This window comes from Elaeis guineensis, chromosome 9 (assembly GCF_000442705.2).
Source record: "Elaeis guineensis isolate ETL-2024a chromosome 9, EG11, whole genome shotgun sequence".
NCBI classification, from domain to species: Eukaryota; Viridiplantae; Streptophyta; class Magnoliopsida; order Arecales; family Arecaceae; genus Elaeis; species Elaeis guineensis.
In genome coordinates this window covers 15,085,699-15,112,316 of record NC_026001.2, presented here as the reverse complement: position 1 = coordinate 15,112,316, position 26,618 = coordinate 15,085,699, and the positions used below count along the sequence as shown (strand labels likewise).

The 26,618-nt window shown below is 35.4% G+C and overlaps 2 protein-coding genes across 12 annotated transcripts; both read left to right on the top strand.

Moving 5' to 3' along the window:
- Positions 1 to 514: 514 nt before the first annotated feature.
- On the top strand, positions 515 to 10,919 carry LOC105051625 (uncharacterized CRM domain-containing protein At3g25440, chloroplastic). 7 transcript variants are annotated; one of them, XM_073243171.1, is made up of 7 exons: positions 515 to 806; positions 879 to 1,130; positions 2,619 to 2,707; positions 2,793 to 2,936; positions 5,186 to 5,507; positions 7,675 to 8,082; positions 10,112 to 10,919. In XM_073243171.1, the coding sequence occupies exons 3-7, from the start codon at positions 2,622 to 2,624 to the stop codon at positions 10,649 to 10,651; spliced, it is 1,500 nt and encodes a 499-aa protein (XP_073099272.1). In that variant the 5' UTR covers positions 515 to 806; positions 879 to 1,130; positions 2,619 to 2,621; the 3' UTR covers positions 10,652 to 10,919. The 7 variants fall into 7 exon arrangements, with proteins under 7 accessions (XP_073099272.1, XP_073099274.1, XP_073099271.1 ...); XM_073243173.1 differs by having other exon boundaries at positions 2,607 to 2,707; XM_073243170.1 differs by having other exon boundaries at positions 565 to 1,144.
- A 6,428-nt stretch (positions 10,920 to 17,347) lies between these two features.
- LOC105051456 (uncharacterized) lies at positions 17,348 to 23,216 on the top strand. 5 transcript variants are annotated; one of them, XR_012134370.1, is made up of 6 exons: positions 17,348 to 17,503; positions 17,589 to 17,910; positions 20,160 to 20,561; positions 20,712 to 21,241; positions 22,597 to 22,926; positions 23,048 to 23,216. XR_012134370.1 is itself a non-coding variant. In XM_019852708.3 (5 exons), the coding sequence occupies exons 1-4, from the start codon at positions 17,397 to 17,399 to the stop codon at positions 21,222 to 21,224; spliced, it is 1,344 nt and encodes a 447-aa protein (XP_019708267.1). In that variant the 5' UTR covers positions 17,348 to 17,396; the 3' UTR covers positions 21,225 to 21,241; positions 22,720 to 23,216. The 5 variants fall into 5 exon arrangements, 4 of the variants coding, with proteins under 4 accessions (XP_019708267.1, XP_010930217.1, XP_010930216.1 ...); XM_019852708.3 differs by having other exon boundaries at positions 22,720 to 23,216; XM_010931915.3 differs by having other exon boundaries at positions 22,717 to 23,216.
- The last annotated feature ends 3,402 nt before the right edge of the window (positions 23,217 to 26,618 follow it).

Sequence of the window (26,618 nt, the reverse complement as noted above, 5' to 3'; positions counted from 1 at the left end):
CTACTGGCCTATCAACAAGCTGGGCGGCATTTCTGTTTCATGATGCAAATTGAAACCAACGGTTAAGCTGACATGGCTACTGCTTAGCTTTCCGCTCGCAGGGAGTAGGCAAGTCATCGGTGTATGGTTTGGGGTAGCTGCTATATTAAGTATTGCAGATTGATAAATATTTTGTGCATCACGGGTGTGCAGCTCCACACGCACTGCTTGCAGTGATTGATTTTCATTCGAAATCTGTAAAAAAAAAAGAATATTTTTTTACATTGCATCCAATCTCATATGTGAGTCGATCACCATGATGCGCGTGAATTATATCGTCCGATGTACAAAATATTTTTATTATAGATTCAAATATATGAGACATATTTTGTGCATTATAGATGATGCATACTGTGCACTATCTATGATTGTTGGTTCATGTATAGAGCTGGAGTACAGCATTCGATTTTTTTTTTTTTTTTTTTCTGTTCTCTCTGAGTCAATTATCATAGGCGGTGCACGTGATGCTTCCAATTTGCGTCACTCTCGGAACTCAGAAACAGCCAAATCGGTTCTCGCCAATTGTTTCATCTCCTCACTCCCCTCGCCTTTCGGCCCCTTGCCTTCTGTATTCCGTTTCCAGAGGTGGGAAGCCGCTTCCTCTTGCGTACAAGACTAAAGCCTTCTCCCTTCAACCATTCCTTGTCGCCGAACCCAACTCCCCCTCCTCCACTCCTCTCAAGGATCAAACCCTAACCCTATGTCACTATTTCTTCATCTCCCCTTCCATCCTTTTCTCAATCTATTTCCGTCTTTATGTACCCCAGGTTTGGCCTTCTTCCACCCTCCTTTAAAAGCTTTGATTCTTTCGATCCATATCGCCATTCTTGGGCTTCCAGGGGTTTGAACTTCGGCTTGGTAAACCTCGTCCTGTCGGATGGGAAGCCGAGGTTCGAGACTGGCGAGATAGAGCCGCAAAAGGAGGAGGCATCTCGGACCAAGAAAGTGGCTCAAGCTCCGGAGGAAACGGGAGAAGCGTAAGCAGAGAGGAGGCCAACAAGAAGGGCCTTCAGTGGATCAGGCCCAAGGTAAAGAAGAGGAAGGGCAAGTTCACCACCGCGGAGGCGAGGATTACATATAAGATTGAGAAGGTGAGAAGCCTAAAGTAAGCATTTTGATTTGTTTCTCTATTGATTTCTGCCCGTCATTATTTACACGAGCGCTTGGTTTTGCTGGAATTATTTAGATGATTATGGAATAGAGAATGAATGCCTAATTTTGTTCCTTCAATCCCTAATTTGGTTTCTAATGAGGAAAATGAATGCCTCATATCTACTGTCGCATCAAATGAAATAGAAAATGTAGGAAAACAAATGGCCTCAGATAAAGCTTTAGGTCAGATGGATTTCAACCACTTTTTTTTTCTAAAATTTCTGGCCCATCATCAAGAGTTACATCATAGATGCTACCAAGGATTTCTTTAGGACGGGTTCTATGCCTTTGGAAAAGCACATACATAAAAATCTGATTCCCAAGTAACTTGATCCTTTACTTCCCGAGAATTATAGGTCTATCAGTCTACTGTCTGGTACCTATAAATTTGTGACAAAAATACTGTAGAGCCATCTTAAACCTCTGATTCCTAAACTAATACCTGGAAACCAAGTTCCTTTTGTAAATATGGCCAGATCTGATTTGTATTCTGACCCATTTCCGCCTAGAGAATCAGAGGTGGTGATAGATAGATGTTGTTCCCATGTTTTCAATGACAATGGGAAATTTTGAGAGATTAAATTATCAACATAGAGTCATGATAATATAATGACCGATTAAAATAGAACGTCACATCTATCATAATTGTACAGCGATATGTAAACAAAAATATTTCCCAGAAAAAATTATGGAATATATCTTTTTGTTGACATTTCTACATTTTAATCATTCTTGTGAGTCTTAAAATACATATGGAGTTTCTTTAGGAAGACCGGAGAATTGTTAGCACACAAGTGTCTTCTTCACACATTATGACATTACCTGAGTAGCTTTTTGTTTTACTTGTGGAATGAATAGTTTCGATCTTCCATGATTCTATGAGATGGTATTTTGGTTTTTGGAAAAGTTTTGGTTTATTCTCCTTTTTAGCAAGTAGGTATGTGCCATTCATGTTGGGGCAAAAAACAACTAGAAAATAAGAAAAAGATTGAACTAAAGGTTGACATGAGGAAAAAAACTGAAAACAAAATACAACTGAACTAAAACAAAATTACAAAATATTAGCACTATCAGATACTAATATAGACATTATGAATCTACAATTGATGAAACCAAAAATAAATGAGAAAATACTGAATAATTAACAAAAGTATAATGTTCTGCCAAGAAAAAGCTGAAGTACTGAAAGAAATAGATAATGTATTGCAGAAAATGTGGATGTGTTAAGCTTTTCTCATATTATTGGAAATTTCCATTCGGAAATTATTTCTTGTTTAATTTTACATAGAAAAAGGATAACAGTGTTTTTGGAATAATTATGTTAGATGGAATCTTTAATTCTAATTTTTCAAATAGATAATTTGATTTCTTCTCATTTCTCTTAATGGCAAATTGTTCTATCTTGTTTATCGTAGTTTGTGTTGCAGACAATGGTAGGCCATTTTCACACATTTCAGAGACTGAGTTTGTTACTTTCCCTTCCCCATTTATCTTCTCACTTCTCATCTCCACTTAGGTAAATAATCTACCTTTTTCCTATCATTTCTTCATTTTTCTAGCTCTACCCATTTCATTTATTTCTGTTTGTTTCTTCCAAGTAGTTGTATTGCCCTTTATTACAAGAACTCCAGTCTCTTGGAACCATGTAAGCGTTCATTAGTCATGAGGAATTTTATACATGACTTTGCAAGGCCTGCCTTTTTTCATGGACAACCAAAGCCTGGGACTTCTTTAAGATCCATAAGGTAAACAAAAGTTATGGTTTTTTTTCCTTCTTTGTTTCACTTTATGTAAATTGAACTTGTTTTGAATCATATAGCATGTCTTCTTGAGGTATTATTTCAAAATTGTTTTTTTTTTTCGGATGATTTTTTTTTCAAAAAATTTCAAGATGGATATGGGGTTTGGGGGGGCACTCTTTGGGTTTGGTTGAATAAACATGTTTAGAAAAAAACATTTTGATGTGTTGAATGTTTGACATCTTTTGACATTTTGTTTAGCTAGGGATGCTAGAATTTTGTTTCCATGTGTTGTGGAATGGGTTTAACATTTTCATCATTTTAAGAAAGAAGGCTTGGTTGTATTGCATATTTTAACTTGTTTTTATTCAATTTGATGATGGAATTTTCTTTAACTATTAGGTTGCACATTGTTGGACCAGAAATGGACGGGGCTAGGTTGCCTCCTTCTTTGAGCCTGGCCCAAGAATAACTTTGGGGCTTCGGGCTAGGCCCAAACCTGAAACATATTCACAAAGTCTGACACGAGCCTGAGCCCAAGCTTGACCTGAAGCCCAAAAGGGTTGGATCCATCTAAGGTTGATGAGAGCGCCCCTGCTGTACTATCCTACATTCTTGAGAGATAGGGGGGAGAGGGAGATCAAGATAGAAATAGAGGGGGGAAGAGAGGGAAGAGGCTGAGAGATAGAAGAAAGAGAGGTTGAGAAAGGAGAGAGAGATTGAGAGAGAGTGAAGGATCAAGAGAAAGAAAGAAGCTATAGAAAATGATGGGGGAGGGAGGAAAGGGTATACAGAGTGTGGAGAGAGGAGAGGAGAGATGGCGAAGGAGGTGGGGCTTTGAGCCATGCATGGCTCGAGCTTTGGGCCTAGGGCCTATCACCGAGCTTGGGCCTCTAGCTCCATTCAATCAGGCTGCAATTTCCACGCTCAAGCTCAACATAGGCCTTTTCATGTTGGGTTGAAAGCTCTACCCCAAACTGGCCTAACCTGATAGGTTTTGGGCCTGCCCTGTTTGCTTTCCATCCCTGCTTGACATAGTTTTACATAAAACTATTTTAGAGGTAGTTTAGTATACATGTAGATGGATTGTCCACTTCAACCCCCACACCACCATACCCACACCCCCCCGCCAAAAAAAAATAAAAGGCAACAGTATAACAGATGTTTGTCATGAGCCGTGTCTCCATAGCTGATTTCGAAATGAGTGATGTGCTCGACCGGATCTCTGGCACAAGCACTGTCATTGTTCAAGTGGTTCAAGATGAGTTATGTTGCTCTTTTGCAGTGGACAAGTAATGGAGTCAGGACCAATTAATTGTCGAAGAAAAGTGAAGCTATTGAGGAGCTTGTTTATTAGTTATTGACTTTGGGATGAGGTTTCTTCAATAAGGTATGGTTAAAAGAGAGATGGTGAAGGCTGATTTAGATCATATATATTGAGAAAATAACTAGAGGATTGAACTTTTGTAAAGCCAAACTGATATAAAACTGAGGGACAAAGGATTCCCCAAAAATGGAGAGAAAGATGGGTTTGTCAAGTAAGCTTAGCATGAGTTGGGTAAATAGAGATACCATTATAGTTTCTTTGGCAGCACACAATCAGCATGGACTAGCATATGTGGTGGTTTAACTAGAAATGATTGAGTTGATAATGTGTATATTTGAGAAAGCACAGTTGAGTATCAATAGGTAGTTAGATAAGAAATTTTGAGATGCTTTGGTGAATGTGCAACCTAGTCACAGATGGCAATGGAGATGACGGGGTTCTAACAACAGACTAAAGTGTCAAGGAGGTGAATGATACAGAAGGCTTAGATAGAATTAGAGAGATGGAGATTGGAGAGTCTTCCTTTGTGCGGAGGATGTGCGTTAGATAAGAATATCAAAATGGGAACTGTAATGGCAATTACTGATAGATGGTTGATAGGCTTATTAATATTTATGCTTAGAGATATTCTGTACTTTTATTTTTCTTTAGTATTATGTATTTGTTGCTGTGATTTCTAGTGCAGAAGTATATATACATCAATGAATATGAAGTTTTTTTCTTTATTAAATCATACAATGAGCGAATATGTTATGCTACGTGATCATTATGTTACTCACGATGGCACATTCAATCACTCTATTATACCAGTTCTATAGATTTGTGTTTTTGTATGTTTCTGTTTGTACTCTGTTAATTGTCTTGCTTTATTTTAAGCAATTGGGAAAAATTCGTCATCTTGAGAATTATAAGGAACCTCATGTTGCAGTAGTTCTGATGTTTTATGCAAGGTTCGTAAAAAAAGGCCTCTCCATGGGCTTCTCACTAGTATGGAACAATTCAGTCTTACTGGTTGTTGTGGTATTCATACAAGTCAGCTTGTTGGCAACATGGGCCAGGATGTGGTAGAGACTCAACATAATGCAGGAAATGTGGTCTCTGTTGATGATAATTGTAAAGCAAAACCAAAGAGAAAAAAGTTGAAAGGAAAAAGAGCGGTAGTAAGGTGGTTGAAGTTCTTCAGGTGGAAGAAGAAGAAGGAGTATGAAAGGATGACTGCGGAAGAGAAGATTTTATACAAATTGAGGAAGGTATATTTCTGCTCTCATTATATATATATATATATATATATATATATATATATATATATATATATATATATATATATATATAGCTTTATATGTTAAATATCTAATTTAATAGCCTAGTGGAATTTGTTTATCTTCGTGTGGAAAGTTAAGAGCATCTTCCATTTGATGAAGATTCTGCTAGCAACACATGACATAGTTTGTAGATTGTTTCTCCCAAAGTTTGCTGTATCAATCGGTACTGCACCGCACCAGACATTACCGGACCATATTGGTATATAGTCTCATAACATACCAACACTTGATACGCCTCACCATCTCATACCATACCATATACTGATAGTATAATAGGATGGGACCGGTATAGGGTCCGGTATTGAGATGGTGAACCTTGATTTCTCCTATTTGAGTCTGCTTGCAGCTTTTACACCATTAAAAATTGTGGTTTTTAGTGAGCTTTTTCTAAGTAAATAATATATCAACGGATGTTCTAATTATTCTGAAGAATAAGATGATGATTTTCTCATATGTTAGTGACGTTTTTCACATATGTTAGTGACGTTTGTCTTTTCGCTGTCTGTAAGGCCTGAAATTTTGATCACCAGAGCAGATTTCTCAACTGTTATCGTATAAGATCTTAATAAAGCTCCTTGTTTAATGTTTTTTGATGCTATACATATGCTGATTGCATGTTAGGAATTAGCATAGAAACTTGGACTCTCTTGATTATGTGGGTTTAAGTATGCTGCCTAAAATTTTGATCACCAGAGCAAATTTCTTGAGATCTCAATAAAGCTCCTTGTTTAATGTTTTTTGGTGCTATACATATGCAAATTGCATGTGGAATTAGCATATAAACTTTAACTCTCGTGAGTATGTGGGTTTAAGTATGCTGAATTCCTCTCCATGGCCTAAACTTCTAGCACTTCTATTTCTGATTTAGTCATCATGTGTATTGCAATGATATTCAAGTTTGCTACTTAGTATTGCTAGCCAATTTGATGTCTGCTGTGTGCCTGCTTGCTTATAAACTAGCATTTTTAGTATAGTAAAGATTTGAGGAAATTTTGTTAGATTGTTTGATATGATCATCATCTATGGTAACCAACTTGAAGTTTTCAAGTTGTATTTGAAACATTGAATGCTCCACTTGCATTTTGGAGCTGAAGAGTCTCATGTTCATGCTGGATTCTAAAACAATGTGTTTATATGCACAAACATTTGTGACAGCCCCCAAAGACACATACACAGTTATTAAGTCAGATATAATTAAAGTGATTAATCATTCATAAGTTTTCCTGTATGTTGCTAGAAATTAATTACTATTTTATATACTGCTGAACTTTTTCAGTTTCTTGTCAAGTCCTCCAAGTACCATCTTTTTTGAGCAATGGCAAGTGATCTGTTTTGGCTTGTGTTTTTCTGGATTATGTTTTGTCTTTTCCTCTCCGTTGTTCATCATGTTGCAAACTCTCATTTTGCAGCTTACGAGCAAAGAGGCTTGTCTTTCTTTATAAGCCGGTTGTTTATTTAGTACATTCTCATGCTAATTGTTACCATTTTCTGAGTATGCATTTTTTTTTTTTTAAATGCATCTTCCTAGTCCTTCTGGCCCAATATTCTTCCTTTTCATATATGCTCCTTTGACATGCAAGTTATCTCTTTTCTGTAATTGATAACTATTCCCTTAACTGCTGCTTGCCTCATGATTAATGACCTCCTAATCCTATATCAGGACTTAGCAATGTAGATGTTTTTCTGATCGTGAATTTTAATTTTTTACAGACATTTGTGCATACAAAAGCAAATCATGCACAGATCAAAAGTGCAAAAGGAATTTCTTATTTTAAAAAGGAGCATTATATGGTGCAGCTTTATGACCGTTTAGTTCATGGATTTGGCATTTGGTGACATGAACAGCTTAAGATTGTTCATATTCTTGTTGGTTAACTAGAGCAAGGGCCTAAAGTCCATAACAAAATGAAATAATGTCCCTAATTCGAATTGCATTTAAGTTCAGTTGCCCATTGACTGTCGTATGCAGTATGAATGTGGCTTGCACTGCTGGTTGTTTTGTTTTTATATGTATCTTTTTCATATAACTTTAGTAATGATTTAAATGCAAATTCAATTTTTGCAACTCTGACTATTTCATGGTGGCCAAAAAAAGGCTCGTAGGAAGGAAGAGCGACTTGCCCAGGCATTAAAGAAACTTGAACCATCAGAGACATCAGAAACTACCCATGACCCAGAGGTTCTTACACCTGAAGAGCATTTTTACTTCCTCAAGATGGGCCACAAGTGCAAGAACTATGTGCCTGTTGGAAGGCGTGGTATCTTCCAGGGAGTAATTCTGAACATGCATTTGCATTGGAAGAAACATCAAACATTGAAGGTTGTGGTGAAGACATTTACACCAGAGGAGGTTCGGGAGATTGCAGCGGAATTAGCTAGATTAAGTGGGGGAATTGTGCTTGATATCCATGAAGAAAATACAATCATCATGTACAGGGGGAAAAACTATGCACAACCACCAACAGAGATAATGTCTCCGAGAGTTACTCTTTCTAAAAAGAAGGTACCTTTCTCTTCCTAACATACAAGTATCAAGAAGTTACCTATGCTATACGTGTAGCTTATCTGGATCTCAGCCATGGTAGGAAAAAAAAATACAAAAAATCTAATATATCCAAAAAGTGAAGGAAATTAAATTTAATAAAACTAATTCCGTAAACATATTAGTCATTGTTAGTTACTAATAAAACATATTAGTCATTATTCTAGAGTTCTTTTCTTTAGTATTTATTGTTTATATTCTTGATTGTTTTGGATGTAACTTGTAATGATTAAAGAATTAAAAAATCGAAAGAATTCATGTTCTACATAATTTTTGAGTGATTTTTTTTTTTTTGTCGTGATTGTGGAAAATCTAATACATGGAAATCTAAAGAAATGAAAGAAATAAATAACTCTGTACTTTTTATGAAAAAATTGCAATACTTCTGCTTGGAGATAAAAATTTTCACTCTACTGGTAATATTTGTACACAAGGATGATTGACATGTAGAATCTTTGGGAAAGGAGTCACGAATTTTATTCAAAAACTTCTGGGAGTATTGGAATCGAGTTCAAATCTCACAAAATCAAAGCTCATATTTGTGAGTCCCTTAATTGGGAGGCCAATCTACTCTGCAAGCACCTGCTATCTTTCTGTTTAAGAATAATTTAGAAACGATAAAATCCAATCAACCTATAAAAATTTATGTTTCTTCTTAGTTTTGCAGAAATAAACACCTAACTGCTTCAAATTCCCTCAAAAACTTGTAAAATCCTAGTTTCATATTAATAATCTACTTTAAACTTAATAAATATGTGGCCTATAAACTACACAAATAGCTGATTAATAGTTCAATGTGGATTTTCAGCTGAATCTGCAAACTGATCTCAGTTTTGGATCAGCTTGAGACAAAGTAGTAAAGTTTCAAATTTTCAATATTGGTTTGGAAGGTGTGACTGAACCTTATATCCATTGTATGTATGATGTTATGTGTTGTATGTGATGTGTCTGTGTGTACATGTACTTTTCCAGATATTGACACCACAAACTGTTCATTGGATTCATTTAATACTCTCTTGCAGTAACATGCCCATATATTTACATTATTTATCCCATAGTCATGGATATAAGCAAAATATATGAAATCATGACCATTGATCTGTTGAGTTTTGAGATGTCAAATCCATCCAAATTGCCCACACACCTCTAGTCGACTGTACTATGGGCAAAACAGGGCCAATCATTGGAGGACCTGTTGGAGTGCGACTCAGAGTCAGATGTACATCAATAAAGCATAGGAGAATGATTCTGTAGCTATCAGTGTAAGTCTGGAACAGCTGATTTGTTTGGAAATTGGTTTTACAACCTGGTATCAAGCCTGTATCTCTGTCAAGATGTGTTTACAACCATGAGGTTATGCAGTTAAACCCAACAATCCATTTAACAGAATTAGCTTGAGAAATTCTAGACTTCCTAAGTGATCTTGCCAATAAAATAAAGATTATTAAGTGCATGGACTAGAAACTACTTTATAGTTAATATAATCATGAATGATGGATGCCCGCTTTACGTGGTTTCCATCTTTTATACCGTAAGATGTTCTTTTTTTGGAATGTCTGTACCTTGCTTATGAAGTTTCATTTGCTATTGTTCTCGTTTTATATTACTTTGTTGATCATCAACCTGCAGAATATGTAAAATTATTTATTGTCCCATTACGAAGAAGGTGGTTTGTATTATTATCTATTCTCTTTTTGGTTTTGTGGGTTGTAAGCTTCTAGTGGAAAAATTACTTGTCTTCCTTGATGCAGCTTTCTGGATTTGCCAAAGATTTTTCAATTTTGATCTTAATCCTGCAGAATAGGGAAAATTATTTTCTGTCCCGTTATGAAGAAGGTGGTTTGTATTATTATCTATTCTCTTTTTTGTTTTGTGGGTCGTAAGGTTCTAGTGGAAGAATTACTTGTCCTCCTTGATGCAGCTTTCTGGATTTGCTAAAGATTTTTCAATTTTGATCTCAACCATTGGTCTTCCTGTATCTTTCACTCAGGCTTTGGATAAATCCAAGTATAGAGATGCTCTTCGGGCTGTCAGAAGGTACATCCCAAAGCTTCAACAAGACCTCGAAGATCTTCAAGCACAGATGCAAAGAGAGGGAGAAAATGAGGGCAAGCCTTTCACCAACAAAGAAATTCCAGATGGTGAAGGTGATAGAACAATTTCTGACCAGCAGCTGGAAAGATTAGAGGAGCTCAAGGTGCAAGAAGCTGGAAGCAATGAGCTGGAGGAAGATGAATCCTTGGAGTCGAGCACTTGGTCAGATTCTGAAGATTTGTCAGATATATTTGAAACAGATTCTGAAGGTGAGACAGAGGATAAATTGGAGAAGCCTCTATATTTAGATGCAGTCGAAAGGTTTCCATCGGTGAATGGTGGGATGCCAGATGATTTTGAGGAGCATTTGCGTCAGATTGCTGCTGCATCGAAGATCGGTGATTCATTGGAAAAGGATGTAAAACTAGAAGACCTTGATGAGATTGACAAGATATTCTTAAGAGCTAGCTCTCTTTTGAAGAAAAGGAGAAGATAATTTAAATTGTGATGATTATTTGATTTTTGTTGTAAATTGGAGTGATTGTTCCATTAGCTTTTTTTTGGAGATGTCCCATAAAGTCCCATATTCTTCTTGTTCTAGTGCAGATTTCATGTTGTTATAGTTTTATGTACTTGAAAAAAGGATGTGATTAGCACAAAATGGATACCATGATCTCTAAGAAGGGAAGAGATCCATCAAAGGAGACATTCTCTGGTATTTATTTGAATAAAAAAAGAAATAAAGAAATCTAGAATTAATGAAAGCTATTTTTCATGTACGATGCATCTTGAATAAAAAAAATAAAGAAATCTAGAATTAATGGAAACTATTTTTCATATATGATGCATTTTTTTTTTTTTTTTTCAAATTTCGTGTACTAATGAAGCTCTTACTTTGTAAGCCTTCTGTTTATGTGGTGGTTGCTAATTGTTGTTGCATCTGACCAATGAAGTAGAACTTTTGAACACCTTTTATTATTAATTAATTTAATTTAGGTATATAATTTTTTATAATTATAATTAAATAATTAGAATTATTTTTATTTTATTTATATTTAGTATTTTTAATTAACTATTTGTATAAAAATTAATGGACTAGTTAAATTAAATTATTAATTAATTAAATATATAATTATGTAAATAAATAAATTTATTTATAATTTATTTATAAAATTATTTATTCATTCAAATTAAAATTAAATATTTGTATAATTATTTTGTATAATTATAAATTATAAAGATCATAAATTTATATGTTATTTATTTTTTTAGTATAAATAAGTATTATAAGATGATAATAATAATATTTTTTATTAAAAAATAGATATCATGTAAATATGGTCCATCTTTGTATTCTTTCTATTACCAAATATAGAAAATGTTTCATCAAACACATAAAAGGATGTTTTGATCTCTATTTCTTCTCTACCTCATTCATTCTTCCCATTTTTTTTAGCCATTCTTCAATTTACCCTTCATACCAAGCAAAGAGCTAGGGTTGATCAATGCTTTTAACTCAACCTAAACTTAGAAAAAGAAATGGTTGATCAATGCCTTGAACTCAATCTAAACTTAGAAAAAAAAATCTCTTGATTACCTAACCACTTGTTTTAGCAAAAGGATATTGATATGGCATATAAATTAATCTCTCTATCATTAATTGACATATGACCAGCAATTTTGTAAAAGGTTTTAATTTTTGACAGTTACATTTTTGCTATTAAGAGAAATCCAAAAATATAAAGATGATTATAGCAGATTTATATTTAAACTAGTCGAAGATCTGTGCATTACGCGGGGCTGAATGTAGTAAAATAAAATATATTGATTATATCATATTAAATAGTTACACTGAAGAGGTGTTCTTTTAATCCATTTGAGAAGCTGAGTTGGCAACACTCCAATACTCAAATCCATGTTTAACCTATTTTCAATCCTATAGTCATGCAACCTATAAGTGCATCACAACCTCTTAAATGATAAATCAAGTATATCTAAGTATGTACCATAACTATGTGAGTTAACATATTATTTTTAAATTTTAAAAATAATAACATACTAATTTATTTTTTTTAAATAATATTTTTATTATTTTTTTCAAATAATATGTTTCGAGATCTGAATCGATCCACCGAATCAGATCAAATCTGATAAATTATCCACAAACAAAGTACGGTACTCTATCGATTTGAAAGCCAAATCTCTGTATTTAATAGCCTCCGAGCAAAGAGACGGGCTCGGTTCCACGATCCGCCCCTTGCTTGCCCATGGTGCTTCTACCACAACCCTCCCCCCGGACCGGGGGAGATAGAAAAATCCATGAATCTTCCGCTTGCACATTATCTTTTTTATATATTATTATTAATAAAATAATAATATTTTATTATTATTACTAAAATATTTTTTATTATTAATCAAATAATAATATTTTATTATTAATAATAATTTATTATTATTACTCAAATTATTATTAATAATAAATTAATATTTTAAAATAATATTTTTATTATTATTTTAGAAATAATTTTTTTAAAATAATATTTTATTATTAATTTTTGAAATAATTTTTTTAAAAATAATATGTTATCATACAAATTGTATTTTTAAATTAATAATAAAAATATTATTTTTAAAAATAGTATTTTTAAAAATAATATTTTTATTATTATTTTAAAATTAATATTATTTAAATAATATTTTAAAATAATATTTTATTATTAATTTTTGAAATAGATTTTTTTAAAAATAATATGTTATTATACAAATAGTATTTTTAAATTAAGAATAAAAAATATTATTTTTAAAAATAATATTTTTACTATTATTTTAAAATTAATATTATTTAAAAATAATAATATTTAAATCATTATTAATAATAAAATAATAATATTTTATTCCTTCCTCTTCAAATATTTTTTTTTTCTTTTTGCCCCTTCCCATCCCTTCCTCCCGTTGCCTCCCCCACCCCCCGCTCCCGTCGCGTGAGGCCCAGGTTGCGGTCGTCCATGCTACCCCACTGTGGGCCCACCCCACCATCATTGCCGCACCCACCATCCGTGTCGCACCTGACTTCGTGCGACCACCAAACCCCCTCCCCTCACTTGGGAGCTTTTCGGTGCCGACTTTGGTGATGATGGTCCCATCCCTTCCTCCGGCCGCCTTCCCTCCATCCCTGCCCCCACCGCATGAGGCCCAGGTTGCTGTCGTTCACGCCGCCCCCACCACGGCTCTGCCCCACTGCCATCCGTGTTGCACCTGACTCCGTGCGACCACCAAACCGTCTCCCCTCCCCTCCATCGGCTCCAGCGCCACCAACCCCCCTTGCCTCACTTGGGAGCTTTTCGACACCGGTGTCGGCTCCGCACGTGACCTAATGTAATTAATTTGCACGAGGATTCTTGGATCTCGGAGCAAAGAATCACCACTGAAACTGATAACGGATCGAGAGAAGGAGGCTGGAGGCAAGGCCATCGTTGGAGGTGTCCGATGATGGTGTTGTCGCGGTCTTCGTGGAGGATGTGGGCAAAGGAGCAAGAGCTCCTTAGCCCAACCGTGTGGAAGGCTTGAGCGGCCGAATAGGGAAGCTTAGACGATGAATGGGGTTTTGTAACCACACGTGGCTCGCTCCTTTGAAACCCTCTGTGCGATCCATCATTTTTGAGGTACATGTGGCGCAACCAAACTCATCTGAGGAGCTAAGTTGGCAACACCATAATATTCTTCCATAGAGTATATATATATATATATATATATATATATATATATATATATATATATATATATATATATATATATATATATATATATATATATATATATATGATAAAGAGAGAAGGTGATGACTTATAACGAGAGAGTTATATCTCATTACTTGATTTTCATCTCCAATCATAATTGATCCATGCTTTACATCCATATAAATAGGGCTAAGAGATCTTAAAAAAAGATAGACTCTGAGAGGGGGAGACTCTCGCAACTCAAACCTCTCATGGTGAGAGGCTCACAAGCCCTTATTCATTATATTATCTTCTTTCCTTGTTGCAAGTCAATAGGTGATTAAAAGATCGAGAAAGTCGAGAAGGTCGAGAAGGCTGAGAAGACTAAGAGGCTGAGAAAGCTGAGAAAGTCAAGAAAGCTGAAAAAGCTAAATAAGTCTAGTTCATTGAAAGCCGAACTAGGCTCCAAACAAGTCTAGTTCATCAGAAAGCCGAATAAGTCTAGTTCATCAGAAGGTCGAACAAGTCTAGTTTATTAAAAGGCCGAATAAGTTTAATTCATTAGAAGATCGAATAAGTCTAATTCATCAAAAAGCCGAATAGATTTAGTTCATCAAAAGATCGAGAAGGTCAAATCCATCAAAAGGCCAAATTAAAAGAGATAAAAGCCACCTGAAATTGGACCAATTAGAATAGGATAACATTTTATACTATAATTCTCTATTATATTCCCGTTATTACTATTCTTCTAAAATCTAATCTAATTTATGCATTGGAGGGTCCGGTCAGAGCCAATCAGGTGAGCTTTTCTATTCTTTTTATGTACAAATCTGTAATTCTAAGACAGATCATATTCCACTACCACAGAGCGAACAATATCCTCCAGATGGTCCTAATCGGGTCGGATTTCGACAGTAATAGATTGGCATGTCAGGTAGGGGGCTGGCTCTTCAGCTCTCCATTTCATTTTTCTTGTGTCTTTCTATTATATGAACGACATTCAATGTAAAGCAATAAAAGATCCACCTTGGACCACATCGAGTTGCAACGAACTTGGATCAACCCTGGTAAAGCTGACCTTGACTAATGAAGAGGGAGATAACCTAAATAGGGACCATCAATACTCCTCGTGCCAGATGCAGGTCGAGCAAATGATAACGCGCTCCTTAAATATCGGATATGAGTCTAGCAGACACTGACCTCGGCCAATCGAGAAAGATCTCTATGAATTGCTCCTCATATTAGAAACGAGTTGAGCAGAAGACCCGATGAGCTAAACATTAGAAGCGAGGAGAGTAGAAAATCAACTAAGGATCTGGATTCATTCAAGCTATTAAGAAAAATCAATTGAGGTCACCCTAACTTCAATTGAGACCTCCAAATCCTAACTATGAGGATAATCGACTAGCTTCGGCTCAAATGATTTGACTTGATTGGCTGAACACCAAGCTAACGATAAATACGAGCTCCAGCTCAAGATGATTCGACTTGATCGGCTGAACACTGAACTAATAAAAGACGATAATGACGGGGCTAATCCTTTAGGGACCCCATGTAGCCCCCTGGCACTTCTCATTTAGAGATGAGTCAAATGGAGGTCGATAATGACAACAATGACTTGGCAAGATTTACTGTCAAGGTTCAACTTATGATTTACTTTGGATATTTCAACTTTTAATCTACTTTGGATATTTTGACTTCCGATCTACTTCGGATCTTCTTCAAATATTCTTCGGATCCTTTGATTTTTAATCTACTTTAGATATTTTGGATATTTTGACTTCTGATTGACTACTTCTTTCGTCCGAAGCGATGAAACTACTTCGGACTCAGAAGTCGGAGGCATATGATATGGTATATAAATCAGCCTTCCTATCATTAATTGATACATGGCCAGTAATTTTATAAATATTTTAATCTGGACAGTTATATTTTTGCTATTAAGAGGAATCCAAAAATATAAAGATGATTATGGTAGATTTACATCTAAATAAAGAAAGGAGGTGACGACTCGTAATGAGAGAGTTATATTTCACCCTTTGATTTTTACCTCCAACTATAATCGATCCTTGCTCTACACCTATATAAATAGGATCAAGAGATCCCGAAAAAGGACAGACTTTGAGAGGAAGAGACTCTCGCAACTCAAACCTTTCATGGTGAGAGGCTCACAAGCCCTCATCCATAATGCTCTCTTCTTTCCTTATTGTAGGTCAATAGGTCATCAAAAGATCAAGAATATCAAGAAAGCTGAGAAGGCTGAAAAAGTTGAACAAATCTAGTTCATCAGAAGGCCGAATTAGACTCTAAATATATCTAGTTCATCGAAAGGCCGAACAAGTCTAGTTCATCAGAAGGTCGAACAAGCCTAATTCATCCGAAGGCTGAACAAATCTAGTCATCAAAAAGCCGAATAAGTTTAATTCATCAGAAAGCCAAAAATATATCTAGATCATCAAAAGGCAAGAAAGCCAAGCTTATCAAAAGGCCGACATAAAAAGAGATAAAAAACATATGAAACTAGACCAATTAGAATAGGATAATATTTTATACTATAATTCTCTATTATAGTTTCGTTATTATCGTTCTTTCAAAATTTAATCTGATTTAAGCATCGGAGAGTCTGGTTGGAGCCAATCTAATGAGCTTTTTCATTCTTTTTGTGTACAGATCCGTAACTCTAAGATAGAATATATTCCACCATCGCAAATCGAACAGTGCTCTCGAGATGGTCCTTATCGGATCGGATTTTAATAACAACAAGTATAGTGTATAATTATTTTTAAATTGCTTGATAATATATTTATACCTTTTAAACTCTTATATGTAAACACAATTACAAAACTCTGATCATCATCTAAGCTTCTCTGTTCAGCCACTCCAGACCTCCCACCCGATCGAGACTGCTGAGGATGGAAAAAATAGAAGAAATATCGAGGGAAAGCATGGGAAAAATTAACGAAACAAAGAAAAGATGGAGAAAATTGAAAGGTCAGACCTTTTCCTATGTAGATTGGTCTTTTTTTTCTTTTCATTTCTTTTTCTTTTCATTTCATTCTCTTATTCGAAGATCTGTGGTGAAGGAGAGCAGTTGAGGGAGATCGGAGGGGTTTCTTAGGTTTCATCTCGTGATTTTTTCTCAAGCATTTGGGATTTTCTGTGAGTTGTGGTGGTGTGAGTTGGTTATTTTGAGAGCTCAATTTTGGTAGGGTTTAGAAATTTTTGATTGCAACAAAATTTTTAATTTATGGAGTTCTTGTTTCGTGATAAAAGTTTGGATGAGTTTGAGTATCCGAATAATCCGATCCGAATAAAAGATAATCGGATGGATTCGGATAGTCGACCGGGTTCACTACGGGTTTTGAGATTTTTGGATAATTTTATAATCGGGTTTGAAAATTTGGGGTGGGTTCGGATAATAAGATTTTAAACGGGTTCGGATACGGGTAGGATAAATTTTGCGGGTACCTTACCCGCTGCCATCTCCGCCTCCTCTCTCTCCTTCTTGGTGCTCCGTGGCCAGAGATGGGAGGCCGCTTCCTCCTGCTTCGAGGACTCAGAAGATCCCCGCTGCCTCGCTTCCTCCATTCCTTCTTGCCAATCCCAACTCCCCCTCCTCCACTTCCACTCAGGTATCAAACCCTAAGCCTATCTCCCCATTTCCCCTTCTCCTTTTCGATCCTTTTCTCAATCTTTCTCTTTCCTTCTCTACTCCAGGTATGGGCTTCTTCTACCCTCCTTTAAAAGCTTTGATTCTTTCCATCCATACCGCCGTTCATGGGCTTCAAGGAGTCTGAGCTACGGCTCGGTAAACCTCGTCCTGTCGGACGGGAAGCCGAGGTTCGAGACTCACGAGATAGAGCCACCAAGGAAGGAGAGGTATCGGACGAAGAAGCGGCTTAAGCTCCAGAGGAAGCGGGAGAAGCGGAAGCGGAGGGAGGCCAACAAGAAGGACCCTCGGAGGATCAGACCCAAGGGAAAGAAGGAGAAGGGCAAGTTCTCGACCGCCGAGGCAAGGATTAAATATAAGATTGAGAAGGTGAGAAGCCCAAAGTTAGCATTTTGATTTGCTTTTCTGTTGATTCCAGCTTGTTAGAGGGGAAAGGTTTTCTTTCCCCTATTTTTGTGGTCGGATAGAAGATTGAGAAGGTGAGTTGGATTAGTCTTTTGCATTATCATTCTCTTTAATATCAGCTTGTCACTCTTTATATTAGTATTTGGGTTTTATTGGGATTATTTAGATGAGTGTGGAAATTGTTGAAGGATTTGATTCTTTCGCCCCCAGCATTTTTTGGTAGATACTAGTTTTTGTTGGCTTTTAAGTTAGGGGAGGATTTTAGGGGAGAGGCGGTGCATGGAGAGGCTAATTATTCTGTCAAGGTGCTGCGGGCTTGGTTATGTTTAAGGTGTGAATTTGGAATTTTTTGCTTGCCAGTGGAGTTGTTTGAAAGTTGAGATGCTCTGAGCAAGGTTTTAGGTGATCTGCTAGTGGATGGAGTTGTGTACGTGAAGAGGTACATTGACCTTAGGTGAAAAAGTGGTTTTGAGGTGTAGGCAAAGAGCGGATGCTGAGAATTTCAGCTACAAAGGCTAATAGTGTAACTCTAGAAAGTACAGAGACCTGTTGGCTTAGCTGGGGCCCCTCATTGGTCAGGAGAAGAACAGGTGAAAAGAGAAGGAATGGAAGAAGGAAACAATAGTTTGTACATCTCTCTTGAGGAGATAACTGGTTATATTTTTGCAAAAAAATTGTAAAGAATTTGTTACTTGTGGAAGTTGTAATCCCTGTATTTCTTTAAGCCACCAAATTAGCGAGCATGCAGTCAAATATTCGTAAATGACGATTGGTTATTTATTGCTCTTTAAAGCTAGCCCCATGGGGATGAGAAAGCTTTATTACTCATTTACACTTTGACGAGTTCACCTTTATTGCTCGTTAGAACAATAAGATTACTCAAATCTATTCCCCACTAAGTGCATATCACTCAAATTTACTTACAAGTTTATCCCTCTAAGAGATTTTTCCTTAGTTAATGTACTCTGAAATCATCTTCATTCAGTGAATCTTTAAAAATCTCCACCCATTTTCCACAATCGCCATTTTCCACAGATATTGTTTACCTTGATTTATCATGCTGTGTTTCACTCGTCAGTAGTCACATTAAATTATTGAGATTATTGAGATAGTATTGCTGTCAATCAAGTGTTATTATTGGTTCTTCTGGCTTTTTCCGACCACTCAGTTTTTGATTAAGAAACAGTTTGAGTGGAATTGATCTCCAGTGTCAAATTAAGAAACAAGTTCGGAACCATTTGGCTACTGGTTGTGGTATCTTCATAGTTTACTTTGTCTAATTCAGGGTTGATGAATATTTGAAGGGCCCAAATAGGTGTTGTGCTTATGCTTTCCTGACCCAGAGTTAATCCAGTTTTCTATTGCTATAGTAAGTAATTTGGTTTCTCTGCCCTTTTCATGTACCTGTGTTACTCAGAAACGTCAGTTTTCGAGAGTTTTGAAAGTGGCATCATTTTTGGACGCTTGGATATGACACCGCATAGCACAACCTTTTACTTGGAGTGGCAGCAGGTGCAGGTTTGCGAAGCAAACTTCTCTGCAGGTGTAGGAGCAAGTTTCTTGAGCGTTTTGCAAAAGGGTGTGGGCACCCCAGGTAGAAGTACCTGCTACTAAGGGCAACAGAAAAATGGAGCATCCTACTTATGTCAGCTAGATTGCTACCATTTGGCATTTTCTTTCTGGAAGTGTTCTGTCAAAAGAATACCTTGCTGCTGTGGATGACACTTGAATTCTCAACTGTATTATCACTAAATGGTATTAGTTTAAAGTGTTCAAACTCTTTCAAAGAGGCATTACACCTTTACTTTCATTTTCTTTAGTGTTATAATGGCATGGATGCAAGTTTTTTCTAATTAAAAGTTTCATTGATTGGTCAATGTATGCTAGTCATCAGCCTTTTTTAGGACATTGCCATACTTAATTTTATCAAATGACTTGTATCAAAATGTCCCCAATTTGGGATTTTTGAATGTTGAAATGCTGGACACCTGGGGACACTTGGTACCCATGCCACTTATAAAGTGTCTTGGTATCAGATCCTGGTACTCTAAATGAGTTTGTCACTACGTTATATGCTCTGCTTTGACATTTTTTTTTTCACTTTCTTTCTCTTCACCTTCTTCATGCTTTATAAACCTCTTTGTTTGTTATCCAATTTAAATTTGGGTGCTTTTATATGCAAGTAAAGAAAGGCAATCTGTTCCCAAATGCAGGCCAAAATTAAGGAAGCCATACTGATTGAAAAGCTCAAGAAGTATGAAGTTCCCAAAGTTCTAGGTCCAATGACCAAACCAGAAGAATTGACAGGCGAGGAACGCTTCTACGTCAAAAAGATGGCTCAGAAAAAGTCCAATTATGTACCAGTTGGAAGGCGAGGCATTTTTGGAGGTGTAATTCTTAACATGCATATGCATTGGAAAAAACATGAAACAGTTAAGGTTGTCTGCAAGCCCTGTAAGCCAGGCCAAGTTCATGAATATGCAAAAGAGATAGCTAGGCTGAGTGGTGGCATACCAATCCAAATTATTAACAATAATACAATTGTATTTTATCGGGGAAAGAATTATGTTCAGCCTGAAGTTATGTCACCTACTGATACACTGTCCAAGAAAAAAGTATGTCCTTCAGTCATTTCCACATTTTGTTTCTTGGAAATTTCTATAGTTTTAGTTTTTATGCTTTTCTGACCTTGAGAGAATGATGTATTCAATTAATTTGGTTGAATTCTCAGTTGTCAGTGTGTTGAGTTCTGATTCTGTTTTCAGGCACTTGAAAATTCAAAGTATGAGCAATCACTTGAGACTGTAAGGCGCTTCATTGCAATATCTGAGAAAGAGCTTGAACTTTATTACCGACATGTTGCACTTTATGGTGATCCTAACTCTAGGAATGCAGATTTAGTGTATGGTGATACTGGGCAAGGCCACTTAAAATTGGAGGGAGGGATATCTGCCTTGACAAATGAAGAAAGTGTCTGTTCAGCTAGTGGTGATAATTTGTGTAAAGATCTCTCAAATACTGAAGTTGATTCTGATGATACTCTTGAAGTTGATTCTTCAGATGCAGAAAATGATGATATTATTACAGCTATATCATGTTCAGAAGTTGATTCTGATGATATTCTTGAAAGCGATTCCTATGATGAAAACTTCACAGGAGCTGAAGTTAATTCAGAAGGGGAAGAAGAATCTGAAACTGAGGCAGATTCAGAGGATGAAGAGAAAGACTCGTGGTACCAACACACCCACCCTGAGAAATCTGTTCATCATAATTTTTAGAAAGTGGAGTGTACCAGGTATTAATCCATGCATGTTAAGATTCTTATGAGCTTGCCTCCGTCTTACAGCACTTCAGAATTTTGCTTGTGAATAACAGGTTGGAAGTAGAAGAAATTAGTTATTATCTATTCTCCTTTATCATCCATCTTCTTTTTTGTTTGGTATATAGGAATATAAGTAGTAACATTTTAGTTTGACCAGAGTTAAAAAGGGTTGTATGGTATTAACAAAACCAAAAATCAGTTTTATTTTTCTGTGGAAAATTCTATAGCTTAATCTTTGCTAGTTAATCAACAATAATTCCTGCACTAGGTTATTTCCTTTTTTACATGTTGATCTGAATAGTTAACTTTTCAAATACTCGTGAATAAGCATAGCTAAAGGCTACCATTCAAGCTTTTTCAGCAAGTCTCCGACTTGACTTTCTTGTTATCGGACACTTAATTTCCTCCTGAAAGATGAAGGATGAAGCTAAATAGAATGGCTGATGATGTTTGTTACTGCAGTAGATAATACTCCTTTGAAATAGGGGTGTGCATGGGTCGGGTCGGGTTGGTTTGGAGCTAAATTTGAAACTGAACTGACCATCTATAAAAACTGCTTGAAACCGAACCAAAAAATTCGGTCCGGTCTATCAGATTGATATTCTATCTTTTATATATATATATATATATATATATATATATATATATATATATATATATATATATACAAGAAAAAAAATAAAAAAATTGAAATATATATATAGATATATATAGTTCAGGTCGGATTGGATTGGGTTGGGTCGGCTTGAATATATATTTATACATATACACATGGTTCGGGTTGGTTCCGGTCAGATTGGTTTGAATCAGTTTTTTAAAAACTCAAACCAAAACTAAATTGATTTTTTTTCTGTTTTAGGCTTTCTCAAATGAAACCAAACCGAATTCAAAAAAGCCCAATATAAACTGAACCAAAAAGACCGGTTCGGATTGGGTTCACGGTTCATGGTTCGGCCGGATTTTCTGCACAGCCCGGCTTTGAAAGATAAAAAAGAGGGAAACATGACATACTAGTTCTCAAGATATCCGGCAAATCACCATTTTAGTGTTGCTTGTAAAATTTTCCAGATTGTTAGGTTGCTTGTTTTATGTAGTGTCTATCGAAAATTTTGTTGTGATTGTATTTGATAGATCACCCATCAACAAGTTGCCAATTGTCTAGACAAGAACAAGTACAAATTTGCAGTTGTTCTTCGCCGTTTCACTTGGACAGACTTTTCCTATGTTGAATTATTGCTGTTTGTGCCATTCATACTTGGATCCTTTTAGGCAGCTTTTTCAGTTTCCACAATCAAGTTCATCACCAGAATGCTTGATAACTGCTACAGGAATGTACCGTTTTCTGATTTGGTGAATTCCTATACTTAACTGCTGATTTCTCATACTGATCTTTGCCCTGAGAGTTGAGTGCAATGGCAATCAGTGCTCATGCCTTGGGCTTCTCACAGCAGACTTCTTTCGGACTTGGTTGACATGAGACCATGTTGGCTGCAAGCGTTGCGGCACCATTACCTGATGTTCCTTCTCTTGCTAGCTAGGAAGCCTTCCATTGGAGCATACTTATCAGTAAGATCTGGTAGCATTTAGTGGATGCCTTTCTAATCATACAGGCTCGTATGATGCAAGAGAAATGGTTCGCACCTCAAAAGTCTGTTCAGGTTGGTACTTTTGAGAATATTGATGACTGGAAATTCCAGTTGGATACTTCATTATTCTAATAAGCCAAGCTGATGGTTATCCCTTCATGCAATAAGAATAGACCAAGTTTTCAATGGACAGGCTGATGATGAAGTAAACTGTTTATTTTGTATGCATGGTCCTGCGCCTTTTGAAGTAAACATTGTAGATCTTTGCAAGACACCAGTGCTGGCATCTTTGCTCTGATCTTATCATGGACCACTGAATTCCAGATGACAGTTTACATATTGGATTCTTGTTTGCAAATTAATTACTTCATGGAATTCAACCTATTGAAACAGTTTCCCTTGATGGTTTTCCCTTTTTTTTTTTTTTTTTCCCCCAAAGCTTGTTTCTTGCATGCTTTTTATTTGAGGAAGGAAGACCCCCATGAAATTTAGTTATGAGTAATTTTTTGTGCACCGTATGCTGTGCAATACTATTGCACCATCCAATAATATTAGAGCACGTAGCGCATTCAGATGGAACGAGTATTTAATACTATACAATTTTTTTTTTAATTTTTAATGATAAAAATATCTTTTATGACTTTCTGATATCTTGTATGACTTTTTGTAAGTGACTTTTTGTGAATATATGATTTTCTGTGGTTTCCTATGAATATATATGATTTTCTGTGAACATATATATATATATATATATTCACAAGACATCGTATATGATTTTTTTGTGAATGCATATGATTTTCTGTGAACATATATGGCTTTCTGTATATATATATACATATGTGTGTGTTTACAGAAAGTCATATAGAAGTCATATATGTTCACAGAAAATCATATATTGAATTTCTGTGAACATATATATATTTATAAAAAGTTATATATGCTCACAAAAAATTACGTATATTCAATGAAAATCATATAACTTTCTTAATAATATATATTCATAGGAAGTAATATATATTCACAGGAAGTTCCTCGTAGAAAGTCATACAAGGTATTAAGCTTGTATTAAGAAGTCATAAAGAATATTTTCATTACTGAAAAATTGAAGAAAGGTAAAAGTTAGGCAGCATTAAATGTCCATCCCATCTAAATATGTTATGTGCCTCAATGTTATTAGATGGTGCAATAATATTAAACTATTGCGCTGCATGTGGGGCACAAAGAATTAGCTTTTAGTTATTACGCCTGTATACTTGGATGCACTATTCAATTTTCGGACCAGAGCCTTTGTATAGACAGTGTGGCCACGGGAATGAGCTCTGGTTCCCAGCTCAAGTAACTATTTTAATTAGATTTTTAACAGAAGATTTAGATTTTGTTTGGAATCCGTGTTAGTGGTTTTTAGAAGTAGAATTTTTGACCGATAGAGATTTTGGCAACCACATTTCTGAAGAATTTGCTAATCAAATTGAGATGGCGCTTTTAGTACGACAAAAAATGACAATAAAGAGCATTATATATTGTAGTACAATATAATATAATATAATATAATATATTAAAATATTTTTTTATTATAATATTATTATATTATAATATAATATAGTATAGTATAGTATAATAATGTATTGATATGGTATGCTATAATATAATATAGTTATTCCTTATGATATTATGATGATAATATCATAATACAATATCATATAATATTTTAAAAGCCGTGCATTGTGGTTGTCTCCAAGTGATATGTGTTAGTTTAGAGGAGTTTCAAATGATGAGCCTTGAAAGGGAGGGGAAGGGTGAAATGGAAGATTTTTTCATATGGAAGTACAGATATCATATCCTCACCCTCTGCCATGTGTTTAGTTTTTGAAAAAGGAGTAGGTCTTTTTGAAAAAGGAGTAGGTCTTTTTTTTTTTTGGTAAAAGGAGTAGGTCTTTTTGAAAAAATAAAAGTTATTGGGTCAAAGTGGTACTAGATCTTTTTCAAAATCCTTTTTGTCGGGATCAACCGAGCCTACAACCTATCTATAAAGATGTGGTATTAAAAATATAAATAGGCTTGTAACATAAATTGTTGCAAATTAGATGATCTCTATTGAGAAAAGTTATGGTACTGCTATTTTTTTCAAAATAATAAATTTATAAGTTTATAAAAATATTTTAATATTTTATTATACTAAAATGTAATGAGTGATTTATAATTTATTGATTTGGAATATCAAAATAGACCGGAGATCTCTAGCACCCCTCCTAAAACTAATCTCATATGAGACAATCTAAATTTTTGACCTCTTTATGAGAGTGTAGATGGGACTTAAAGGCAAGCTACTAGATCTCTGCTCCTGGTCACTTTATCAAATCTATTATTAGCACCTTTTAGTTCTAAAATATTTCAAGCAGTAATTTTTCTTTCCTAAAACCTTTCCTGTAGAGACAAACTTAGCCTACTCCATGGTTGTCAAAATCTGCGCAAATTAATTCTTTAAAGAAACTGTCTCAAACATTAATTTATATTGAATTAAACTTGACCGTCCATCATAGTTTTTAGAAAATGTGATTATGGTCCACCTAGAGTTTGTCAGGAATCCCATAAAATTTGTTTTTGTTTTTTTGTTTTTTTTTCAAACAAAGATATAGCTTTTGTTGCTACATTGAAAGCCCAAATCTACCCAATTACCCCGCTACATCTCTTTTTCACGTTCTAAAGGATCTCATCAAAGCCATTAGGAACAACTGTACCAAAAAAAAGCCATTAGGAACAAAAATGCACCTAATCCGAGCTGATTAAATTTTCCTCTAATTAATCACAGTTCTCTGGCCATGTTCCCACGAAAATAGACATTTGAAACCCATTCTCATGTTCTCGTAGCAAAAGAAATTACATCTATTGGTGTTATGAAAAGATCAAAACCCATGCCATGCCAATGGACGCTTGACAAAATAGAGTCAACCCACCACATAGATCTTATTCAAAATAATATTTTATCATTTTTAGCATTGAAAATTATTTGATATGCATAATACCAAATGTGCTTGTATTAAAAGTATTGCAGTCAAAGACTCAAAGTTCGACAGGTGAAGTATTGTCCACTTTAATCTATGGGCCTCATGATTTTATTCTTCAAAAGGCATCATGTGAGATGGATAGTCCCTTTTTATATAAGTCATGGTCTCTCTTGACTCAAAACTAATATGGGATCAACGATGTCTTTTTTTTTTATATCACAACATAAATCTCAGTTAAGAGGGAGTCTGAGTATGGATAGGAGGTACCCACCTCTTTACTTTTATTACAACTCCTTAGTAAAGGTAGAAACTATGTATGGATGAGAGGTGCCCCCTTCCTTATTTTTACCATAGCTTTCCTAGTCAAGGAGGAGTCTGTGTACAAATGGGAGAGATCTATAGAATTAAGGATGGTCCTCTACTTGGCGTGTGCCACTATTGCGGTCAAGAACTCATGGCTCGGCACCTGAGGTATTGTTTATTCTGACCCATGGGCCTTATAGTTTTGCCCTTCAAAAAGCATCTCATGTGAAATGAATGGTTCCTTCCTATATAAGCCAGAGTCTCCCTTAATTCACAACTAATATGAGACTAATGATACCCTCCATCATACACCATAATAAAAAGATATTTAACTTAAATATGCAAATCACCTAAACTTTTCTTAGTATTTGTTGAAAATATGAATAAAAATAGGATGTAACTTCCATTCATGTGTTCTCTAAAAAGATATCATATATTATTATTTTTAAAATAATA